Source organism: Helicoverpa zea, chromosome 14 (assembly GCF_022581195.2).
Source record: "Helicoverpa zea isolate HzStark_Cry1AcR chromosome 14, ilHelZeax1.1, whole genome shotgun sequence".
Taxonomy (NCBI): domain Eukaryota; kingdom Metazoa; phylum Arthropoda; class Insecta; order Lepidoptera; family Noctuidae; genus Helicoverpa; species Helicoverpa zea.
In genome coordinates this window covers 5,506,213-5,529,591 of record NC_061465.1, presented here as the reverse complement: position 1 = coordinate 5,529,591, position 23,379 = coordinate 5,506,213, and the positions used below count along the sequence as shown (strand labels likewise).

The following is a 23,379-nucleotide window of genomic DNA, read 5'->3' as shown; positions in this document are numbered from 1 at the left end:
CAGTTTCGTTTAGCTTAGGTTTGTTCTGTAATTGACTCCTTTCTCTCATGAGTCTTAGCGCTTCTTTAGATAAGATGCTCTTTTGTTTTTCTTTAGTTGTTTTTAAACTTGATAGTATAGAATCGACTATTTTTTGGCAATAGCTTTCGGCTTTGTAATTTTCGTGTGTTGTTAAAAGTTCAGGTATATGTCTACTTAGATTTTCGAGGTAAGTCTTCTGCTCTTCCGCCGTTTTCAGGTTCTTTGTTGTATTTGAAAACTTACGTCTGCATTTGTTTTCAGGTCTCAAGTGTATTGAGGCTCTTAGTAGTCTATGATCTGATCCGAATGGGAATGACGTTAGGACTTTGTAATTAGTAAATAGCTGGTGTTTAGTAGACATGATGTAGTCTATTTCGTTTTTTGTATTTTTATCGGGAGAAATCCAAGTCCAGCGGTTCTTTGGTTTTGATTTAAACATAGTGTTTATGATTTTTAGGTTGTACTCTTGTGCGTATTGGATAAGTCTCTCTCCACGAATGCTCCTTCTTCCGTAGCCATATTTGCCCATAACTGCATGTTCATGGTCTTTAGGTATTCCGATTTGTGCGTTGTAATCGCCCATAGAGATGACAAAATTCGTGGAAATTGTTTCGTGTGCTTTTGCCAAGTCATCGTAAAATTTATCAATATCATCCTGAGATGAGCTTTCGGTGGGAGCATACGCTTGTATGATTGCCAACAGAACATTTTCCAAAACAATTTCCAGTGCGCAGACTCTCTCTGATACTCCGATAAATCTCTTTATATTTTCTTTATATTTTTTCTTGACTAGAAAACCCACGCCGTATAGACCCTTGGTTTGACCTAGGTAATACATAATGTAGTCTCGATCTTCGGTGATTATCTCCCCAAATCGGCGCACTTCGCTTAAACCTAGTATGTCGTGGTTAATATCTTGTAATGCGGTTTTTAGCTCGATTAGTTTAGGTTCAGTGGACAATGACTTGACATTGAAGGTGCAGATGTTTACAATGCTTTTCTCTTTACTGGTTATCTTTGGAGGGTTTTGTGACATTATAAGCCTTAAAAGTGTTATAAATATCACAAATGGGATTATTCTTAAACAAGGTAATCAAGTTTTTAGAAATGCTTTATTAATCCGTCAAACTCTTCTTTACAGCAATCTGGGAACATTACTACAAACAACACGTTCGAATAAGTTATCGTCCATCATACCGAGATTTTTATAACACGTTAAATGGATAAAGATAATGTATAGGAAAACCCTGCGGTATTGTTGAAAACATTATTATCAATGAAAATGTCTTATCGTGTTACAGTTCTATTATATAAATTATAAACATCGATATCACAGATTTTATTTTACTTAGCAGTGACAACATGAAGTTCTCGGTATTGACTCTGTTGTGTCTAGTAGCGGCTGCCAGCGCGAGGCATATCACCCTCGAAGATGTCATCGATTTTGAGCAAAGAACCGCGTATGGATACATTGAAAGAGTCGGAATTCCGTTAGCTGAGAAGATCCGCAAAGCTGAGGAGGAAGCTCAACGTGATCCCAGTAGGATCATTGGTGGTTCTCACGCTATTCTTGGACAATTCCCATACCAGGTACCTAGATATACTTTATAGTGCACATGCAATAAAATTGTTGTTCTTAGTATCTATTTAGGTTCAAATGCAACTAATATATTACGAAACAATAATCATCATACAAGTTTAAAGAATAATATCTAAATGGACTTATTCCAAACAGAAACGGAATTCAGAAACGGTCCCTAAAAACATAATAATAATAAACTTATTTTTCAAAAAACATGCCTAAAGCTATCACAAATAAGCTATTATAATAAGTACTTTTATTTCCCCAGGTTGGTCTAATAACAGAAGTACCGATGGGTATGTCTGTGGCCAGTGCAGTTCTAGTATCTCCAACGAGAGTACTTACTGCAGCACACAACTTGGCTGATGCTGTAGCATTCGTGACAAGGATCAACGTCGTTCTTGGCTCTGTCACCTTATTCAGTGGTGGCACCCGAGTGGTTAGCAGTGACTTTGTTCTCCATGAAAATTACATCGCTGCTACCATCAGAAATGACGTAGCTATGATCAACTTACCTTCTGCCGTCACTACTTCAAGTGAGTATAAGACGTTAATTCATAAATATTTGAATATAAATTTATTTATCTGCGTTGTAGAACACTCAAACTGTTCTTCTTTCGATTTTCAGGTATCCTCGCTCCAATCGCTCTGCCAACTGGTGAGCAGCTGAATGAAGACTTCGCTGGTGACATAGCTATTGCATCTGGTTATGGCAAAAGTGCAGATGGTAAGAACTTATTTTTTTTCCTTACCCAAACTGCTACTGGTATTGCTCGACAAAAGCCTTCTCATTTCGTCACAAAAACTCATGCGGGGCCAATTCTGTAGCCTCCATGGGGTATAATATTGAGGGACAATATTGATCTTCCTCTCTGGATGCCAAATGCTGACATTATTTCATATTTATTAGGTTTATTTGATTGCGTTTATTTTGATTGCAATAGTAAAGGAATATTTTTTTATGATTATGTAGTTGGGTTCCCGAGTGAAAATTTGCTTTACGTGGACTTGCCCGTGATCAGCAATGATGACTGCGCTCAGGTCTTCGGCTCGTTCGTCCAACCTTCTAACGTTTGCACCAGTGGCGCTGGTAACAAAGGCATCTGCACTGGTGACTCTGGCGGTCCTCTCGCCGTTGTAAGGAACAACAGCCCACTCTTAGTAAGTATATCTTTGTTCTCTAAGGTGAATTCGCATACTACTCATCATTTGACCAGCCTTTTCCCAACACTTTGGGGTCGGCTTCCAGTTTAACCTGATTCATCTAAAAACCAGTGTTCTCATGGAGCGACTGCCCCTTGGTAAGGCTGTTTGTCAGACTTTCTTATTTCGACTACCTCTTGTCATAACAAGATGGTGACACATACAGGTACCCCGTACCGACCACAGTTGGATATCAAAGTTCTCCAAACAGAGAATAAACAATCATCCCAAAAAACATCAAAAAGACTTCCTAAAATACTTAGAGATTGGGCAAATATTCCATTTTTTTCTAACTTTTTGTTTAATTGCTTTTTTAGATTGGAATTACTTCATTCGGGGCCGGCAGTTGCGAAAGCGGATTTCCCTCAGGATATGCACGAGTCACTTACTTCATGAACTGGATAAACAGCCACCTGTAAAATTCATCATTAACATCAGGCCATGTATTTTGATATGTGTAAATCTACGCCGGACATACATTGACTGTAAATAAATAATTAATAAGTAATTTAGTTTTTCTTTATAACGTGGGGTAATCTGCTTTGGATGTAGAATATAAGACTTGTGACATATTTGGAGTACTGCGATGCCCAAAATACGTTTATTCTTTCTTCCATAACCCAAACTAAATCAGTCAACTGAGACTTTATACGACACCTACCTTTCCTCGATGCACTGCGGTAGTCTACAATTTTTGCTTTCATAAGCTTTTACCTTTCTTCTTCTTCTTCTTTCGTGTCGATGACATGTCATTTATTGAGACTACACTATGTCAGCCCAATATGCCGCCACAGCGAGAGCACGGCCGGATGCGCTCATTAAGTCTTTGACCTTTGATTGTATGAATGTCTAGATGGAGCGTCGCCTTACTATCACAACAAAGACAATGAGGCAAAAAATTTTATACATGTGTGCGTAGGTGCAGTTTTACGCTGCGCGTCGACGTAAATAATGCTACCAGCTCCCATAAATAATGTAAAAATAAACTAATTAAATTTTAACGTTTATATGTACGTATACGTAGTGTTATTCGGTTTTAGTGTCTCTTCATTTAGTTGTTACTTTTTTTAATACATAAAAAAACCCTAATTAAATTAGATTAGAGTCAGGCGGTACTTAGTATGTTGTAGCTAAATCGACTCAGTTAATCTAGGAATCAAAAAATCTAGGATTACTTGGAATTCTAACAAACTAACATGTTACGTTGATGACTATAATTTACAAATGAAATCATATATTCAATCATCATCATTTTCCGAGATTTTTTCCCAACTATGTTGGGGTCGGCTTGCAGTGTAACCGGATTCAGCTGAGTAGGTACCAGTGCTTTACAAGAAGCGACTGCCTATCTGACCACTTGCGCGCACTTGACGCTACATCTAGACATTTATATAATCAAAGGCTTTTACTAGCCAGATAAACAAGAAAATAAATTCTATAAATAAGGACTTTAATCCATAAACCCAATTCCTTAGAAATATCCAGTGGAAGTTTGCAAGAGGCTTTATATAAATGTTGATGCAAGAGGTCAGCAAACTCCAGCGGGACCCACCAGGCCCAAACCTCAGTGTTATGTTCTTGCACGTATATGACTGCAATATAAATATATGTATGTACTTGCAAGTAGGTCACTTCACTGGTTTGCTTATTATTGCATTAACAGAGGAGATGTTATCGGATAGCGCTTAATCTTAAAATTATGATAAAAGATACCTATTCTCATTAATTGTACCTATTATTAGAGGATTCCGGATATACCACTATGTTAGTTGTATGTATATTTCCCTGATAACAATATTTGAGTAATAATCTTAATAATATTCTTTTTATTTATATATTCATAGAGGTAACCGGATTTACCACTTATTAGCATATTTCACTGATACCATCAAATAACATTTATGAGCAATAATCTAAAACTCTCATAGTTTTAGATTTTCAAATATGACATTATCAAGTTAATTAAATCTTATCAAGAATTAACCCAATACAAACGTGTATATTGCCTACGGATATAAATATTTTGCCGCATAAGTACCTACAGAGAACTGGCGAAAACATTTTTGTGGTACCTACATTTTGCAAAGCGATCACAGCAAACCCTAGGGTCTACAATAACCATTATCAGATTAATTGAATCTTATCATGATTTCACATCACATTTAATACGAATATAAATATGATATTCACCAATTTTCTAATCATTGGTTTACGAGCAGCGATAACATGAAGTTCTCGGCATTGACTCTGTTGTGTCTAGCAGCGGTTGCCTGCGCGAGGCATATCACCCTCGAAGATGTCATCGATTTAGAAAAGAACACTGCTTATGGATACATCAGCAAAATCGGAATTCCGTTAGCTGAGAAAGTACGTAAAGCTGAGGAGGAAGCTCACCGTAATCCCAGTAGGATCATTGGCGGTTCTCACGCTATTCTCGGACAATTCCCGTACCAGGTAAGTAACACTCTTTCCAAAACTCTGTGACCATGGTTAACAAATATGAGTAGATAACCTCCTTATCTTGCTTTATCTTTAACCTAATCTTACCAATAAATCAACATCAAGTTAACATGAACTAACGGTCTTCGTCTATGAATAATATGAATATTTTCATTATAACAATATTAACTGTAAATTGATTTGTGGATCCCATAGGTTGGTCTTCTCACTGAGCTGCCGACGGGTACTTCGTTGTCCAGTGCAGTTCTAGTGTCTCCAACAAGGGTACTTACGGCGGCTCACAACTTGAACGATGGCATAGTGTTCGTGACAAGAATCAATGTCGTGCTTGGCTCAATCACTATATTCACTGGTGGCACTAGACTAGTCTCATCTGATTTCATTTTACACGAAAATTGGACACCTTCTATCATCAGAAATGATGTAGCTATGATCAACTTACCATCTGCCGTCAGTATATCTAGTGAGTATTAATGTAACCGTTTTGCTTTTACCTTAAATGCATGTTACTTATTTTAACAATTTATCACCAGATATCCTCGCTCCAATCGCTTTACCTTCTGGTAATCAACTCAATGAGGATTTCGCTGGAGACATTGCGATTGCATCTGGCTATGGACTTACTTCAGACTGTAAGTAATATTGTTTACTATTGAAGTTCTTATGACTACTCACTTTATTATATTTTGGTTATAATCACACAGTTGGCGGTATCCCTGCTAATCAACAGTTGAGCTTTGTGGACTTGCCTGTGATGACCAATGCTGAGTGTGCTGCTGTCTGGCCCACTATCATCCACGAGTCTAACGTATGCACTAGCGGCGTTGGAAACAAGAATATCTGCACCGGTGACTCCGGCGGCCCCCTGGCCGTGGTCAGGAACAATAGCCCACTCTTAGTGAGTATTTAACTCAAACTTGTGTCTCATTTTGTCTACAATTTTCACCTTCTGTTCAACGTGAACTTACGTTTCATCAAAATAATTATTATTTGCTACTTTCTAAACCTCTAAGTATACAAGGATTGGGTATCGGCTGACCAAAATATTTTATGACGGATTAAAGATATTGGTTAGGTACCCGATATCTAATATTTGTAATGTGAACGCAATTATAATAATTGTCATCCATCGTAATACTGATCAAGAACCCGATTAAACTATCAGCCGCATAAGTTTGCCGTTTGCGGGGGGTCGACACGTCGTTTTAAATCATCGATTTACTTTCTCTACAGATCGGTATCACTTCATTCGGAGCATTCAGTTGTGAAAGCAGTATGCCCGCTGGTTTTGCCAGAGTCACCTACTATATGGACTGGATCAACAACCATCTCTAAAATGAACGCCTATCGTTAAACAAATAAACTGTTTAAATATAACATATTTTCAGTTTTTTTAATGTATGTACTTAATTTACCCTTCCACTCCCACTCAATTCCGTGCCGATGGCACGGAAATAGGGCCTGGCGCACATAATAAGGGTAGTACATAGACAAAGTACGTAAGAGGGTACATACAGGTTATGCATAACGGCGTGTACATAAAGCAGTTCATAAGAATAGAACGTAACGGAGTAAATGAAGCAGTACACAGGAGCAGTTCAGAGGGAGTACTTAAGGCGAAGTATATAAGGAAGTAGTAACAACTATAGATCTGTATATACAGAGACTTTAGTATCGCATTCGATAAGGTTAACCATAGCATCCTACTGGCAAAGTTACACCATTTGGATACAGGGGGGTGATTATTAAAGTAGTTACATGCGTTGTTAGCAGTTAGGTATTCAAAAGAGGTAATTAATGGTCACAATTGTTATACCTTTCCAATAATGTCTTGCGTTCCTCAAGGATCTCACCTAGGCCCTATACTGTGCAACATCTTCATCATTATGCTATCAGAATTCAAACTTCTACATGTTTGCAGACCACATCAAAATCATGAAACCAATACAGACTCTTCACTATTATAGGCTGGTTTAGATTGGGTGGATGAATAGTGTAGAGTCAATAAATTATCGCTTAAATATTGCTCCAAAGCTGAATAAATAAATTCCTAACACTCCATTTCCCGTAACTGTGCAGTTAAAACAGCTGTAATTTAAAATAGTAAAGATATCAAAATAATATGGCAAAATAAAAAAATGCACGAGAGAACAATTGAAAGGTTGTGTTTTATTACAAAAACCATTTACTTTAATAAAAATAATTTAAGTGATTATTTCGAACAAATACGTACGTATATCGTAGGTACCAACTAAAAACTAAATTAATCCCTAAATTACTTTTTATAGTAAGTATGTTTAATTAGGTATTATGAACACATTTTATTTCGCTGTATATTGGTATTTCCAAGAAGTTTTGTTATGATAAATTATAGCTGCTGTAATAGGTAGCAGTGAAGTTCTCGGCATTGACTCTGTTGTGTCTAGTAGCGGCTGCCTGCGCGAGGCATATCACCCTCGAAGATGTCATCGATTTAGAAAAGAACACCGCGTATGGATACATTGACAGAATCGGGGTTCCGTTAGCTAAGAAAGTTCGCAAAGCTGAGGAGGAAGCTCAACGTAATCCCAGCAGAATCGCCGGATGTTCTCTTGCTTTTCTTGGACATTTCCCATATTAGGAACGAGTTTACAAAATATATGTATTTTGAAATTTTAATTATTTATTTATTAGGTTCACCAATGCCTACACTGATGCATACTTATAAATTAACAAACAAAACTAAAGTGTAACACTCACTTAAAGGTAAACACCACAAACACAATATTAAATTAAATTAATTTTCTGATTCACTTGGGTACGCGTCTTCCGTTTTCCTTGCGTGGTAATTATTTATGCATCTCAAATCTAAACAGTACCTGCAGTGTTATTAACAACAAATAGTCACATTTCATATTTAAGTTTGTTTTGATAATCATTTTTCATAATATTTTAATATTTTATTTAGGTTGGTCTTCTCGTTGAGCTGCCAAATCGTCTATCTTTGTCGAGTGCTGTTCTAGTATCTCCAACGAGAGTTCTTACCGCGGCTCATAACTTGGACGATGGCGTTGCATTCGTGACAAGAATTAATGTCGTGCTTGGGTCAATCACTATTTTCACCGGTGGTACTAGAATTGTTACCACTAACTTTGTTCTGCATGATAATTGGACACCCTCCATCATTTTAAATGACGTAGCTATGATCAACTTACCATCGGCCGTAAGCAGTTCGAGTGAGTATTGGAAACAAATTACAATATTTTAAATTTTGAAAAAGGACTTCTTTAACCCAAAAATCCCTTAGGTTTGTGTTAACATTTTTTATACCTGTAAGTATTAATCGACAGAATTAATAGCCGTTTCTACCGTGTCACATGCAAAAGCTTTTATGTTTGTGACTCATATTAATTTTCTAACAATTTGTCACCAGGCATCCTCGCTCCTATCGCTCTGCCTTCTGGAAATCAGCTTAATGAAAACTTTGTTGGTGACACAGCAATTGTATCAGGTTTTGGATTAACCCCAACGTGTAAGTGATTTTAGTCATCATACTTATATTTTTACTTAATAGAGTTTGGGTTTACAAATTAAAGTATATGTATATGATGAAACAGCTGGCATAACCGCTAATCATCAGCTGAGCTTCGTGGATGTGCCTGTGATCCCCAATGCTGAGTGTGCTCAGGTGTTCGGCTCGACCATCCAACCTTCTAACGTATGAACTAGCGGTGCTGGCAACAAGGGCATCTGCAATGGTGACTCCGGTGGTCCTCTTGTTGTTATCAGAAACAACAGACCACTCTTGGTAAGTAGGACCTGTACTAATATTTACTTATTTTTTTAACTTTCCACAAAGGGGTGAGTTATTTTACCGCGAAAAGCTATCTAGCAAAACAGTTAAGCTGTCTAGCAAAGCAGTCGAAACAAACATCAAATACAGACTAATCATTTTCTAATTTCTGCCTTTTTTACAGATTGGTATTACTTCGTTTTTTGCAGCGTGTGGAAGCAATAATCCTTCTGGATTCGCCAGAGTCACTTATTTCATGAACTGGATCAACAACCATCTTTAATTATCTGTAGACATAATAAACGATCATGTCAAACTGTAAATATTTTCTTTTTTATTCCTTTAATTAAATAAATAATGGAACTATTGTTATTCATTCCATCTTTCAATAGTTGTACTGTTATTTTTTGTAGATTGTTTGCTTTCAATAAACGCACATTTATGTGACCCGAGTGCCTTTAATCTTCCACGTGCTGGCATGTGGACTTGCCTGTGATCAGCAACCACCTATAAATGAAAGCTTATCGATAAACGAATAAAGCTGTCTGAAAGTAACATATTTGGTTTTTCTCATAACAAAGCTCTTTCGCAGGTTTCACATTTGTTGCATGGATCACTTAAATAGTAATATACGTATGGGTTTATTTTACAACTAAGTATTCTTGGCATTCTCTACAGCCTAACCCGACAGCGAGTAAAGTAAATCAATCGAGTATTCAGCAACACTAATAGCAAAATGCAGGAGTAAGGTAAGGTAGGAGAGGACATTAGTTTTGTTCTCGTTGCGTTGATTTTTACATGAAGTTTTTATTAAAAACTAGCTGACCCGGCGAAATTCGTATCGCCTAATTATTGGAGGCATATTTAGTAACGGCCAGTTTCTTCATCAAAAGTAAAAGTCAAAGTAATGTCTAAAGTAAAAGTAACGGTCAAATTCAATTTTTCTATTAGTTTTGCTGTCACTTTAGCCTTGAAAAAACGTATTTGACCGTTACATTTACTTTAGACATTACTTTAACTTTAACTTTTGATGAAGAAACTGGCCGTAAGTCACAAACACACGACACAATACTTTTTATTTTTTTTCCTTATTTGCTCACCGTTTAGACCTACCCTGGACTACGACAAACATTTTAAAACCAAAATCAGCTCAATCGGCCCAGCCGTTCTCGAGTTTTAATCAGACTAACGAACAACAATTCATTTTTATTTATATAGATAGAAGATAGATATTAAGATAATTTGCATCGTCGTTACGATATCATCATTCCTCAAGTAACTGAAGAAATTATTTTTATGTTGTCTACATTTCAGATAACGATTACAGAAAACCCTGGGATATTCTAAAACCATTATCAAATCAATTAATCTTATCATGGATTCACATCTTATATGGAATAACCAATATAAACGTGTCATCCATAATTTTTCTAACTATTAGTTTACGAGCAGGGACAACATGAAGTTCTCGGCATTGACTCTGTTGTGTCTAGTAGCGGCTGCCTGCGCGAGGCATATCACCCTCGAAGATGTCATCGATTTAGAAAAGAACACCGCGTATGGATACATTGACAGAATCGGGGTTCCGTTAGCTGAGAAAGTTCGCAAAGCTGAGGAGGAAGCTCAACGTAATCCCAGCAGAATCGCCGGAGGTTCTCTTGCTTTTCTTGGACAATTCCCATATCAGGTATGAGTTTACAAAGATATTTTGAAATTTTAATCATTTTCTGATTCACTTACGTTTCTTCCTTTATCTTTGAGTGGTATAATTATTCATGTATCTCAAGTCTAACCAGTATCTGCATTGTTATTGTCATGTTTCATAATATTTACGTTGGTTTTCAATAACATTTTTCATAATATTTTAAATTTTTAGGTTGGTCTCCTCGTTGAGCTGCCAAATCGCGTCTCTTTGTCGAGTGCTGTTCTAGTATCTCCAACGAGAGTTCTTACCGCGGCTCATAACTTGGATGATGGCGTTGCATTCGTGACAAGAATTAATGTCGTGCTTGGCTCAGTCACTATTTTCACCGGTGGTACTAGAATTGTTACCACTAACTTCGTTCTGCATGAGAATTGGACACCCTCTATCATCTTAAATGACGTAGCTATGATCAACTTACCATCGGCCGTAAGCACTTCCAGTGAGTATTGGAAACAAATTACAATAGTTTAAATTTTGAAAAAGGACTTCTTTAACCCAAAAATCCCTTAGCTTTGTGTTAAAAAAATTTATATATGTAATTGTTAAGCTGCATAATTAACAGGTATTTCTACCGTGTCAAATGCAAAAGTTTTTATGATTGTGACTCACATTAATTTTCTAACAATTTGTCACCAGGCATCCTCGCTCCTATCGCTCTACCTTCTGGAAATCAGCTCAATGAAAACTTTGTTGGTGACACAGCGATTGTATCAGGTTTTGGGTTTACCCCATCGTGTAAGTGATTTTTATTCATAATTATATTATATTTCTTACTTAATAGAGTTTGGGTTTACAAATTAAAATATATGTATATGACGAAACAGCTGGAGTAGCCGCTAATCAACAGCTGAGCTTCGTGGCCGTACCTGTGATCCCCAATGCTGAGTGTGCCGCGCTTTGGCCCACTATCATCCAACCTTCTAACGTATGCACCAGCGGTGCTGGTAACAAGGGCATCTGCAGTGGTGACTCCGGTGGTCCTCTTATTGTTGTCCGAAACAACAGACCACTCTTGGTAAGTAGGACCTAATGCACCAGTACCAGTATTTACCTATTTTGTATACTTTCCACATAGGGGAGAGTTAGTTTACCTCGAAAAGCTATCTAGCAAAGCAGTTGAAACAAACATCAAATACAGAGTACCTAATGATTTTCTAATTTCTCCCTTTATTACAGATTGGTATTTCTTCGTTTGGAGGAGCGTGTGGAAGCAGTAGTCCCTCTGGATTCGCCAGAGTAACTTCTTTCATGACCTGGATCAACAACCGCCTTTGAACTGTTTAATGTAATAAATTATCTATTAAAACTGTAAATACATTAAACATTTTTATTGTTCCGTCTATGAAATATACAACATGTAACTTAATAAACGCACATCCTGAAATTAGTTTGTTCAGAATCATTTACTGAACCGATTCATTACATTCATATATCATTTTGAATATAGGTAATTTTTTATCCCAAAAATAATTAAAACTACGGAAATTATTGTCATATTAACCCTGTACAGTCAAAACAAATGCAAATAGACCGTAACTCAAAGTAATAAGACTTCGTGTATTGTCGGCTTTTTCCGTAGTTTCGTTATGTTGTGTCGAGTCGAGCGGCGCGCGGCGTGATATTTGCGTGCGTAGTAGTATGACCAAAAAGTTCTCCAAGAATTGGTATAACTAATTTAGTAAATAACAATGCATATACATGTTAAATTAAAAATTCAGTGTATGTATTTTGATTATAACATAATATTCTAATTAGGGTGTTTGAGGGTGTGTTAATTACGTTACATGTTGTATACCTAATTTAACAATCGTCATTAATTTCAACATTCAATGGTATAACTGTAGAGGCTGTATAATAATAGTTTTTATTTATTGGTTATATTATTTAATACTGTAGATAATTTCAATTGTAATCCGACGATTACAATTGAAATTATTTTCATTTAATTAAAAAAGAGTAAGTGTTTTGCAATAAATTGTCAGTCCTGCCAACGAGCCCGTCCAATAAACAACTTAAATTATAAGATTTTTCATTTGAGTAGAAGGTAGTTTTACCGGTCCTACAGTTACTGCCTACATTGCTCTCCTGGACATTGTTTTTGTAGACTTATCGCATATAGTGAACGCACATGTATTGGGGCCAAGCGTCGAATGTCCTTAGCGCAATCATTAGGATGATGCAGTTTAGCAGATGTACAAAGTTTCGTAGATTTCATCCAAATAATTACAAAAGTCGTTACTGAATTTGAACTCAATAACAACTGACTCAATAACTCTCAATAACAACCTGATGGTTCATGATAAACAGTGTGCAATATTAGTCCTGATTAGGTAGATAGAAAATGATGCTACCTATTATAGTTCGGCCATTCAGAGAATGCGTTCCTGACACGTCGCGATTGAACTGACGACGTAACTTTGCAATGGCGTTGCAGTTACGATAAAAATATTTTTGCTGGTTGTTTACCGTTTTAACAATTGAGGAGCATTAAAACAACATTATTATATCAATAATCAATGAATGTAGTTACGTCGTCAGTTCAATCGCGACGTGTCAGGAACGCATTCTCTGAATGGCCGAACTATAGTGCTAATCCTAATTATAGGGACCCAATAACAGTCTTTGGTTTTAGACTATAATTTTAACGATAAGAATAGTCGTACAGGTAGGTACAGAGAAACCAGAACAGATAAACATCAAACTTTAGGTCTTATTATTACTGAATGTTCCACTCGGTTTCAGCCGCCGAAATACATAGGAGAATTCATAAAATGTACATAAGGAAATAAAAAGGGGAGTTCATAGAGTGTACATAAGGAAATACATAGGGGTGTTCATAGAGTATACATAAGGAAATAGATAGGGGAGTTCATAGAGTGTATATGTTATGGACCATGTGATTAATTCGGGCATTATTTATAATGCCCGAGCATTATGAATAATGTCTAGCTTCATCGGGCCAAGTGATTAATAACTATCTTAACTTCATTATTTATCACATTGCACGGGCATTATTATATTGCTACATGATAGTTGGGCAATTTGATAATAAAGCTATATTTTATGCGGTGCGAGGGTGGCAGTTGTTCTAATAAATAAATCCTGTGACTTGCTACATATTTTATGATTATTGTTTTAAATTATATGTTCTATTTTAATGGGAAATTATAAGTCTAGCCAAAAAAATATTAATTGGACAATTGTCATCTAATTTACTAACTCGGCCTCGTTTTTCTTGATCTCATTTTTCTTGGCTCGTTTTTTTATGGTAGAATTTAATTTGGATTCAAAACATTGTATTAAAAACTGAACTTAGTGACGAAAACGAATCGCTGCAAAACCGACTCCACGTAGTCTTGTCTGCCCTACCCCTAGAGTGCAATTCAAAACCGCGTAGGCACGGAGGGGCGAGGCGGCCTGCGAGCTGAGGCGCAGGTAGTTGAAGCGCTCGCCGCCGCGGCTGAGGCTGGCCGGCCGAGCCGGCCAGCAAGCCGAAGCTGCGGTGGTGAGCGTGAAAACCATCTGCGACGATAAGCTCGCATGGGACCGCCGGGGACCCGCAGTGCCGGAGCCGTGACAGAAGCCATGCTTGCTGCATGTTGCATGCTTACTTTGCTATGCTCTGTCAATTGATATGGGATGTGTTATATTTAGTTTATTTTAAGTTAAATGTCAATAACAATAAAAAATATGAAATTAAATATGTTTGTATTACTTTGCCCAAAAGGTCACGGGCAATATGTATAGTGGCCGGTCAATTTGATTGTTTGAATAATTATTATCAAATTGCACTCTCATATTGGGCATTATTCATAATGACCGGGCATTATGTATACTGTCCAATTTATCACTTGGTCCATAACATATATAAGGCAAAACATAGGGGAGTTCACAGAGTGTGCATAAGGAAATACATAGAGTTCATAGAGTGTACATAAGGAAATACATAGGGGAGTTCTTAGAGTGTATCCTCCCTTCAAGTAATTAATGTTAACTATGACAAACTTTTAAGTTTTCCGATCGTATATAAAATATCCGATTTTTCTCGTATATAAAAGGTTTTCATTCTTTCCAATCTTAAAGAAATAAACGCAAAGCAACACTGTAATAAAAGACATCAACATCATTATAATCTGCCTAGCCTTTTTCCGTGTTAGGATCGGCTTTCAGCTGAGAGTAAGCTAAGTTTGTTTTACATGGAGTCACTGCCTATCTGACCTCCACAACAACCCCAAACCCAGTAGACAGGTTATCCGACACCACTTAGTAAGGCTAGTTGTCAGACTTTCTGGCTCCTGACTACCCTTAGCAACTGCCTAAGATGTTTAAATGACAGCAGGCATGACAAGATGGGCACCCATCCAAGGATCGACCTCGCCAAACATTGCTTGACCTTATGATCGGTCGATCCCTACGGCTAAGCTGTTACTTAGCCAGGACCATGAAAAACAAGTACAGGAAATAAGTAATCTTTATTTACCTATCTAACTATCTATATATCTATCTATCTAATTACATATTAACTCAAGCTATTAGATTGAAGTGCCAGTCATCGTGGAAAAGTGTTTAAAGATATTACTTATTATATAAATAAAATTGGAGCGACTGCTCGCAGTAAAAAATCCGCTTGCAAGGATGCATTAGGGCCTTTTCTTTTTTTTTTTTACGATGTCCAAAATCATGAAATGACCCCTTCCGCTGTGGGTTAGCAGCGGGGAGGGAGTGTCAGACTCTTACTGACTAAAAACCGTCGTATTCCGTCATGGGCCTTTTATGTATCAGGGCCGCGGTATCTCTTTCGAACAACCCGCAGGGATGCATTAGGGCTTAGATGTAAACATGGACATCACACTCATACAATTTTGGATCCTCAAAACTGAAAATCATGATCAGATTTCTTTAAAAATTTCTTTCATTGTTGGAAAGCTAAATTATCCCTAAGTAACATGGGCTATATTTTTTCTCATACGGGCAGTAGTTCCCACGGGAGCGAGTGAAACCTCGGACAAAGAGCTACAATTTTATGTATCAAAACAATTTTATTTCTGACTGTCTATCCACCGCTATTGCTGGACCGATTTTAACGCCACTTTCACTGGCAGAAGCCATGGCTTTATAGCCAGATGCAGAATTTATTTTCTGTTAGACTCAGGTTAATCCGCGGAGAACAGCTAGTCGTTGGTATATAATTAATCAATACATTTTCATTGATCAATAATAGGTATCACTGTATTTATGATTATTTGGGAAAAACCTTTTCGTATTGGTTTTATCAGCGAATTAACACTCATGTTTTGAAATAAGCTCTTATCGTTAATGTTTGTATATTCATGCTGTGCCAAACTTTGCACTTGCGCATGTATGTACATAACTACCTAATTTGTTACATTTTAGGCATAGCAACTCAGCTTCGCAAATAGAATCACCTAGTCCGTAAAGATGTATAAACGAAAGATACCTTTAACCTTGACTTACAAGATTTATTCATAGTAAACAAACCTAGTATACTTATTTGTTTTTATTACCCAGCAATACATGTATTAAACATATTTTTGTTGGTCAATTTTATCACTTACTACTTAAATACAATTTAACTAATTCAAAAAGAAACTAAAATAGGTACCTACCTATGTAATGAATAAGTCTCAGATCAAAGAAGAATAAGTAATAAAAGGTAAAAATGAGATTGGGTTATTTCTCCATTTATTCACGAGCTTGGATTAGTCAAAACACAGTAGATACTTAATGTGTGAAAATTCTATTTTAAGAAGGTAAATGAATAATTATAAGCTATTGATTTCCCCTCTCTGTTATAAAAATACATTTACGTATTGAATAGCTGATATCAACGATGTTGTCCAAAATCTAGGCTAAGAATGGAAGGAATCAATCAATTTTATGTAGGTACAATGCATGTACCTACATACAAATCACCTATTCCGTAATCTCAGGATTTGAAGTACCAGGTCTTTGTTGATAAAACAAATGATATCACATTATTAACGTTTTAATCTTAAAAATAATCGGAAATCTGTACTATAAATACGTTAAGAGCGAGAGTTTATTAACTTAATAGTTCTTCAATATCGGCAAAATGAAGTTCGTGGCACTGACACTCCTGGCGCTCGCGGCGGTGGCCTCCGCAAGGAACGTCCACCTCGAGGATTCTATTGATCTGGAAGATATTACCGCTTGGGGATACCTCACCAAATTCGGTATTCCAGAAGCTGAGAAAATCCGCAACGCTGAAGAAGCTAGCTCTGCTAGCAGGATTGTCGGTGGTTCATTGTCCAGTCTCGGACAGATCCCTTACCAGGTAAGCTTTGCCTTACTCTGTTAACTTACTCGTAAATTGATTCGTACCCTTTGATATTAATAATTTCGATTTTTCTTCTGTACAGGCTGGTCTCGTCATCGACTTGTCAGGTGGCCAGGCTGTCTGCGGAGGCTCCCTGATCAGCGCTTCCCGCGTACTGACCGCTGCTCACTGCTGGTTCGATGGCCAAAACCAGGCCTGGAGATTCACCGTTGTTCTTGGTTCCACCACATTGTTCTCCGGTGGTACCAGAATCGCTACATCCAATGTTGTCATGCACGGTAGCTGGACTCCTAGCCTTATCCGTAACGATGTTGCCGTGATCAGATTGGGCACCAACGTTGGCACCTCAAGTAAGTACCTACATTTTAGCCGATGAATTTAACGTTGAATTTGCAACTTTTATCAAAGCACACGTTGGAAAAATAAAATATAGGATGTGGCCTAGTGGGTAAAGGACCTCTCAAGGACAACCTCTCAAGTATAAGGCGTCGTCCTAATTGGCAGCGATCGCACGATGGCGCGATGCGTTTTTCATTTCACGATCTCACTATCTCACTTGCGAGGTTCAAATAGGACACTCTGATGAAATCTGTATGTTTGAACTCATCGAACGACGAGAACGCATCGTGTCATCGTACAATCGCTGTCAATTAGGACGACGTCTTAGATGAAAAACGCATCGCGCCATCGCGCGATCGCTGCCAATTAGGACGACGCCTTAGGGCGCGGGTTCGATCCCAGGCAGGCAAGTACCAATGCAACTTTTCTAAGTTTGTATGTACTTTCTAAGTATATCTTAGACACCATTGACTGTGTTTCGGATGGCACGTTAAACTGTAGGTCCCGGCTGTCATTGAACATCCTTAGCAGACGTTACGGGTAGTAGTCAGAAGCCAGTAAGTCTGACACCAGTCTAACCAAGGGGTATCGGGTTGCCCGGGTAACTGGGTTGAGGAGGTCAGATAGGCAGTCGCTTCTTGTAAAGCACTAGTACTCAGCTGAATCCGGTTAGACTGGAAGCCGACCCCAATATGATTGGGAAAAAGGCTCGGAGGATGATGACGCTGGAAAAATAAAAATGCAAATTTTGATCTTGTGACAAAGCTTTATTTATATAATTAATTATTAATTAATTACTAGCAATTTCTTCAATGCTTTAACTTTCTAGTATTATATCATTCATACTGACTTTAATTAATTTTGTTTCACAGACACCATTGCCATCATCGCTCTGCCCAGCGGCAGCCAGATCAACGAGAACTTCGCCGGTGAAACTGCCCTCGCCTCCGGCTTCGGTCTCACCAGTGACAGTAAGGAATCCTTCTTATTGCCTTTCAATTCATGAAATTATGGTTCCAATTTTAAAACGCTATTTTTTAACAGGCGGCAGCATCTCCAGCAACCAGGCTCTGAGCCACGTCAACCTGCCAGTGATCACCAACGCTGTGTGCAGATCTTCATTCCCCCTCCTGATCCAGGACTCCAACATTTGTACCAGCGGTGCCAACGGCAGGAGCACTTGCCGCGGTGACTCCGGCGGTCCTCTTGTCGTCACCAGGAACAGCAGACCACTCTTGGTAAGATGACGATTAAAAACTTTTTTATTTACCGTTCAAAGTGCAGCTACTAATTAAAGTTATAGGTATCTTTCGTTTTTTTCTGTGCCTCACCCATTCTTTTCTTTCCTACAGATCGGTATCACCTCCTTCGGATCTGCCCGTGGTTGCCAGGTTGGATCTCCCGCTGCCTTCGCCAGAGTCACCTCTTACATCAGCTGGATCAACGGCCAGCTCTAAAATATCAGCAGAATATTTTGCCTACAGAGCTACTTTGAAATACGTCAATTTAAATAAATATCTTATTTATTTAAAGTTACTTTCTTTCTACTTACTTTTTACTGGATAGATCGTTTCTCGATGAATATTTCTAAAAACTCCAATATTTTGACATTATCTTAATAACGACATAGATTATTTTGATGAATTTATTTGATTCTCAGTAAAGGTAGCTAATTAATCGCTATCAGTCAGAAACGCAATTACTCAAATAAAATTAATAGGTGCCAAATAGTGAGTAACACGAATAAAATATCCTGTGATAAAATATGTAGATACCAATCTAAGTATTTGTTTAAATTACGCAGTTAAGTGTTTATTGTATATTTTTATAGTTTCCCAGAGCGGTTCCCTCCACCAAAGACCTACGCACATAAGTGGATACGTGGCCAAGTTTGCCCAGTTAGCAAGTTACATTGCATTGACTTCTAACAAAATATTTTCAAATCTGGACCTTTAGACCTAAAAACTATAAATAATTTGGCGTGCGTTACACACCTGAAGCCTGTAAACAAAGTCCTCGTGAGCGCGTTCGTTAGCACTAGGAAACTCAAATCGAGTCATGGCCCGACGCCGCCGAACACCGACGCCAATTAGAATCAGCGTATGACGTGGCGTCATCATTGCCACGTCACACTTCCAGGGCCGCTAAAATGATGCCAATTTCGTATTTACTTCATATTTAATTTTATTTATACTATCATATTTAATTTAATTTATACCCGGCTTCGCAGGGGATGTCAGTATTTCCCCACAATTTATAGATTTTAATATACATGTAGGTAAACCTTCCTCTACAATCAGTCTATCTATTAAAAAAGCGCATGAAAATCGCTTGCGTATTTTTGAAGATTTAAGCGTAGACACGGATATAGGGACAGAAAATGCGACTTTGTTTTATAATAGGTACCTATGTAGTAGTATGGAACTTAAGTTACGCGAGGAATCTAGAATATGATGACGATTTAGGTATAGAAAACGTCAATCATATCGCATATAGGTGACTATTTAAGTAATTATATCGTAAGCCGATACTACACTTTATCTTATAATGTATGTGATTAATATATTTTTAATCATTAAATATCCATCACGATTACAAATACATTAAAATGCGATTGCCAAAAGCGCACTCTTAGTCTAGTAAGTCTAGTAGAGTCGAGAGCTGTTGTTATGGAATAAATTAGTCATAACACAGCGTAAATTTAATTACCGTGATAATTGCCGCACCGGGGTTAATCGCCAACTAATGCTGAGTCGATGTCGGAGCCTCTCAAAGAAAATCATTGGACTAGACTAAATTGATTACCCGCGTCGCACACTGTCTTTAGTAATGTGCCTTTATGCACATTGGCGCATACAGAAATGAGATTTAGTTGGTTGCTATTTTTGTGCTTTTAGTAAATTTAACAGGTTTTCATTTGTTATTTGAACTATTCAGTTATCGAACCTATCCCCCTTATCAATATTTTGTAGTTTGGGTCTGAGGCGATCCTGACACATTTAAAATGTATAAATGTGATCGTTATATAGAATATTGTGATCATAATAGGCTAGCTCACCATCTGTAAAATAATTATTCTTATCTTAAGTAATTGGATTTCAGTTCTGAAATATATGTATGTTCAAGTAAAAACCCAATCAAATTAATTCTTATTACCTACCAAAACGATTTTAACATCATTTTTTTAGTTTTGTGTTATGTTGTCACTTCATCATGACCAAGTTATTTATCAAACGTCAAACAGGCAGGGCGCGTCGTGTTGTACCTAAGTAAATTGTAGACAACGAAAGCCTTCGCGCCCGCCCATGAACTTGACGCATACGCGTTCAACTAGATGCTGGTGGAAATTACTTGATACTTGCATGTAGATACCAAGTTTTATTTTCATAAGGCTTGTGTTTAAACACCACCCAAAAAAGTACCTATTTTACAACCAAAAAAATTCTAAACGGTTACCAAAATGGATAAATGGTCACCAAATAACGTTTCCAAAAATATTATTAGATAAAACCATTTTTTCATATTATTGACTACTAAAAAAATATATGGACGCCTTTAAAATACACTTTAGACCAAATATTATATATTGTCACTACTTAGATGTTACCAATTATGTAATACCATGACTCCTAATTTGGTCATTTTTGTTAGACTAAAAAAGCTAACGATCGCTAGAATATTTCCCAAATACCAATTAATATACTAGGGTTCCCAAATGTACGTCGCTTATTTATTGTTATATGAATTTGTGTGTAACTCAGTGCGTTTAAAATGTAAGCACGCAACATGCAGCAAGCATGGCTTCTGTCACGGCTCCGGCGCTGCAGGGCTCCGGCGGTCCCATGCGAGCTTATCGTCGCAGATGGTTTTCACGCTCACCACCGCAGCTTCGGCTTGCTGGCCGGCTCCGCCGGCCAGCCTCAGCCGCAGTGGCGAGCCTTAAAACTACCTGCGCCTCAGCTCGCAGGCCGCCTCGCCCCTCCGCGCCTACGCGGTTTCGAATTGCACTCTAGGGGTAGGGCAGACAAGACTACGTGGAGTCGGTTTTGCAGCGATTCGTTTTCGTCACTAACTTTGATTTTTGGTGGTAATATTAATCTTTTAGTTGGATAGAATTTGGTGACCATTAATCCATTTTGGGAACCAAAAATAATATGAGTGCGAGATTTGCGATTTTTCTGATGTTATTTTATTTTTTTTGGATCATAATATTATATACTTTAGTGCCCTTTTAATAAAGTCAATTTATTTTTTTTGGAGTTGTTTATTTTATTTGGTGCTTCAGCTTAGAGTCTTAAAAATATTTTTGGTGACCGCCTAAATTATACCCTTTTCATAATGTAAAAATCAAAATACTTTAAATTATAAAATATTGCAAAGTGGGTATTAAAAATGCAGAAATGCTTTGAAATTGGTAAAATCAGAATTCTTAAAAGCTACTCTGTCTGAAACCGTAGAGGCAAGTTAATATTTTTTTATAAGAATAATGTATAAATAGGATACGATTGATTTACGTCCAATTGTGCAATTATATATATAAGAACGGATTGAATAGTGATACTAATACGATATCACGTACACATTAATACTCTTTAATATCAGGGATTATTCTTTAATGCTTTTTAGATTGCAACTAAAGAAAATGGATTATGATAAATATACGATAATTACATAATGCAAGAATCATAATTAAAAATAAAATGGTGTAATTATTTATATGGTATAATTGCATTATCTGTAGAGTAAGCGCATTTAGTAGTAGGACCGGACTATGTACTGTAAACTGTGAACTGCTTAGCTTTGCTATTTTTATGTTGCTAGTTTTTTTTTCCTAAAAAAATGTGTAATAGATTAAACAGTTATAGGTAATAAATATAACTTCTTCTGTAACATTAAATTGTAAACGAGATAACCAACCAACTAGACCATGTGTGGACTATAACTCAAAGTACCAAAACGCTTCAGTCGTAGTCTACAAAAACGTATCACCGTAAACTCCATAATCTGGCGTGCAAGTTTATTAAATGTCAGTAGCATGCGGCTCCGACTAGCGTTCTGTAGAAAATTGAGATGAAACAATATGGAATTTCAATAAGTGCGACTGAAATAGACGAACTCTAGACTTCCTTTAACATTATTTAATAACGTTACTTTATTAAATTTTCTGTACTGCCTATTCTGAGACGTGGATAGATAGATATCTTAATTTGAGTTTAATGTGTTTTAATTTTTGGAGTTTTGCAAGCTGTAGTCAGACGTAAGCAGTACCCATACGTTAAAACCTCTTTATTGTTGTTCTATTTGTAGCTATGTTAGGGAGTTAAGTTCTGCGAAGTGCTCGTACCAAGCTCGTCCTGAAGCAGCCCATTAATTCCTTTGAACGACTTTATTTTTCTTGTATGTATGTATTACACATATAGCATGGGGCCATAAAGTGAATCAAAGAATAGGTACTACCTATATTAAAAAGCACTCTATGTTGTACGGCATTCTGTTTGTTTTTCAGTTATACCTAAGTAATCACTATCAATGCTCGCTAAATTTAGTTTGACGTAAATACATAAGTATGTACATTATCTACTTACCTAATACCTACTATGCTGATCTGTTACGTATCAGTCTTTTATGGCATTGAACAGATTTTCATAATCTAGCTTAGGTTGCAGTAAGTACCTACCTAGCTACCTTCTCTTTCAAGCGTGAGCTGAGATAAGTTTAATAGGTAGGTACCTAAGTATATACCTAGGTATCAAAGAAAGCTTAAAGGTACAGTTACACATGCTAGTTAGTAGCACGAAAGCATGCTACTTTTGAGCAATTGCTACTTAGTGGTACGTGTGTCGAAACATTGCTAATAATGAGCATGCTAGTTTCGAGTTTGCTCGAAAATCGACGGTCGTGCGATTATTGGGCATGCTACCTGCAGCGCGGGTGGAAGGGGGCGTGCTTATAGCGTGTGTGAACAGATTTGCTTATTG

General features: G+C 37.2%; 3 protein-coding genes across 3 annotated transcripts; all 3 read left to right on the top strand.

Moving 5' to 3' along the window:
- Positions 1-1,349: 1,349 nt before the first annotated feature.
- Positions 1,350-12,060, top strand: LOC124636644. The gene is made up of 17 exons (XM_047172808.1): positions 1,350-1,611; positions 1,872-2,139; positions 2,232-2,330; positions 2,577-2,764; positions 3,124-3,224; positions 5,026-5,260; positions 5,462-5,729; positions 5,800-5,898; positions 5,971-6,164; positions 7,653-7,827; positions 8,679-8,777; positions 8,863-8,963; positions 10,480-10,725; positions 10,915-11,182; positions 11,380-11,478; positions 11,568-11,758; positions 11,920-12,060. The coding sequence occupies exons 1-17, from the start codon at positions 1,384-1,386 to the stop codon at positions 12,016-12,018; spliced, it is 2,958 nt and encodes a 985-aa protein (XP_047028764.1). The 5' UTR covers positions 1,350-1,383; the 3' UTR covers positions 12,019-12,060.
- Positions 4,990-6,647, top strand: LOC124636175 (brachyurin-like). Its single transcript, XM_047172118.1, has 5 exons — positions 4,990-5,260; positions 5,462-5,729; positions 5,800-5,898; positions 5,971-6,164; positions 6,500-6,647. Exons 1-5 carry the CDS (start codon positions 5,033-5,035, stop codon positions 6,599-6,601), a joined length of 891 nt encoding a protein of 296 aa, XP_047028074.1. The 5' UTR covers positions 4,990-5,032; the 3' UTR covers positions 6,602-6,647.
- Positions 12,061-16,805: 4,745 nt separating the features above from the next.
- LOC124636367 (brachyurin-like) lies at positions 16,806-18,933 on the top strand. The gene is made up of 5 exons (XM_047172436.1): positions 16,806-17,059; positions 17,145-17,412; positions 18,274-18,372; positions 18,446-18,639; positions 18,754-18,933. The coding sequence occupies exons 1-5, from the start codon at positions 16,838-16,840 to the stop codon at positions 18,856-18,858; spliced, it is 888 nt and encodes a 295-aa protein (XP_047028392.1). The 5' UTR covers positions 16,806-16,837; the 3' UTR covers positions 18,859-18,933.
- Positions 18,934-23,379: the final 4,446 nt, after the last annotated feature.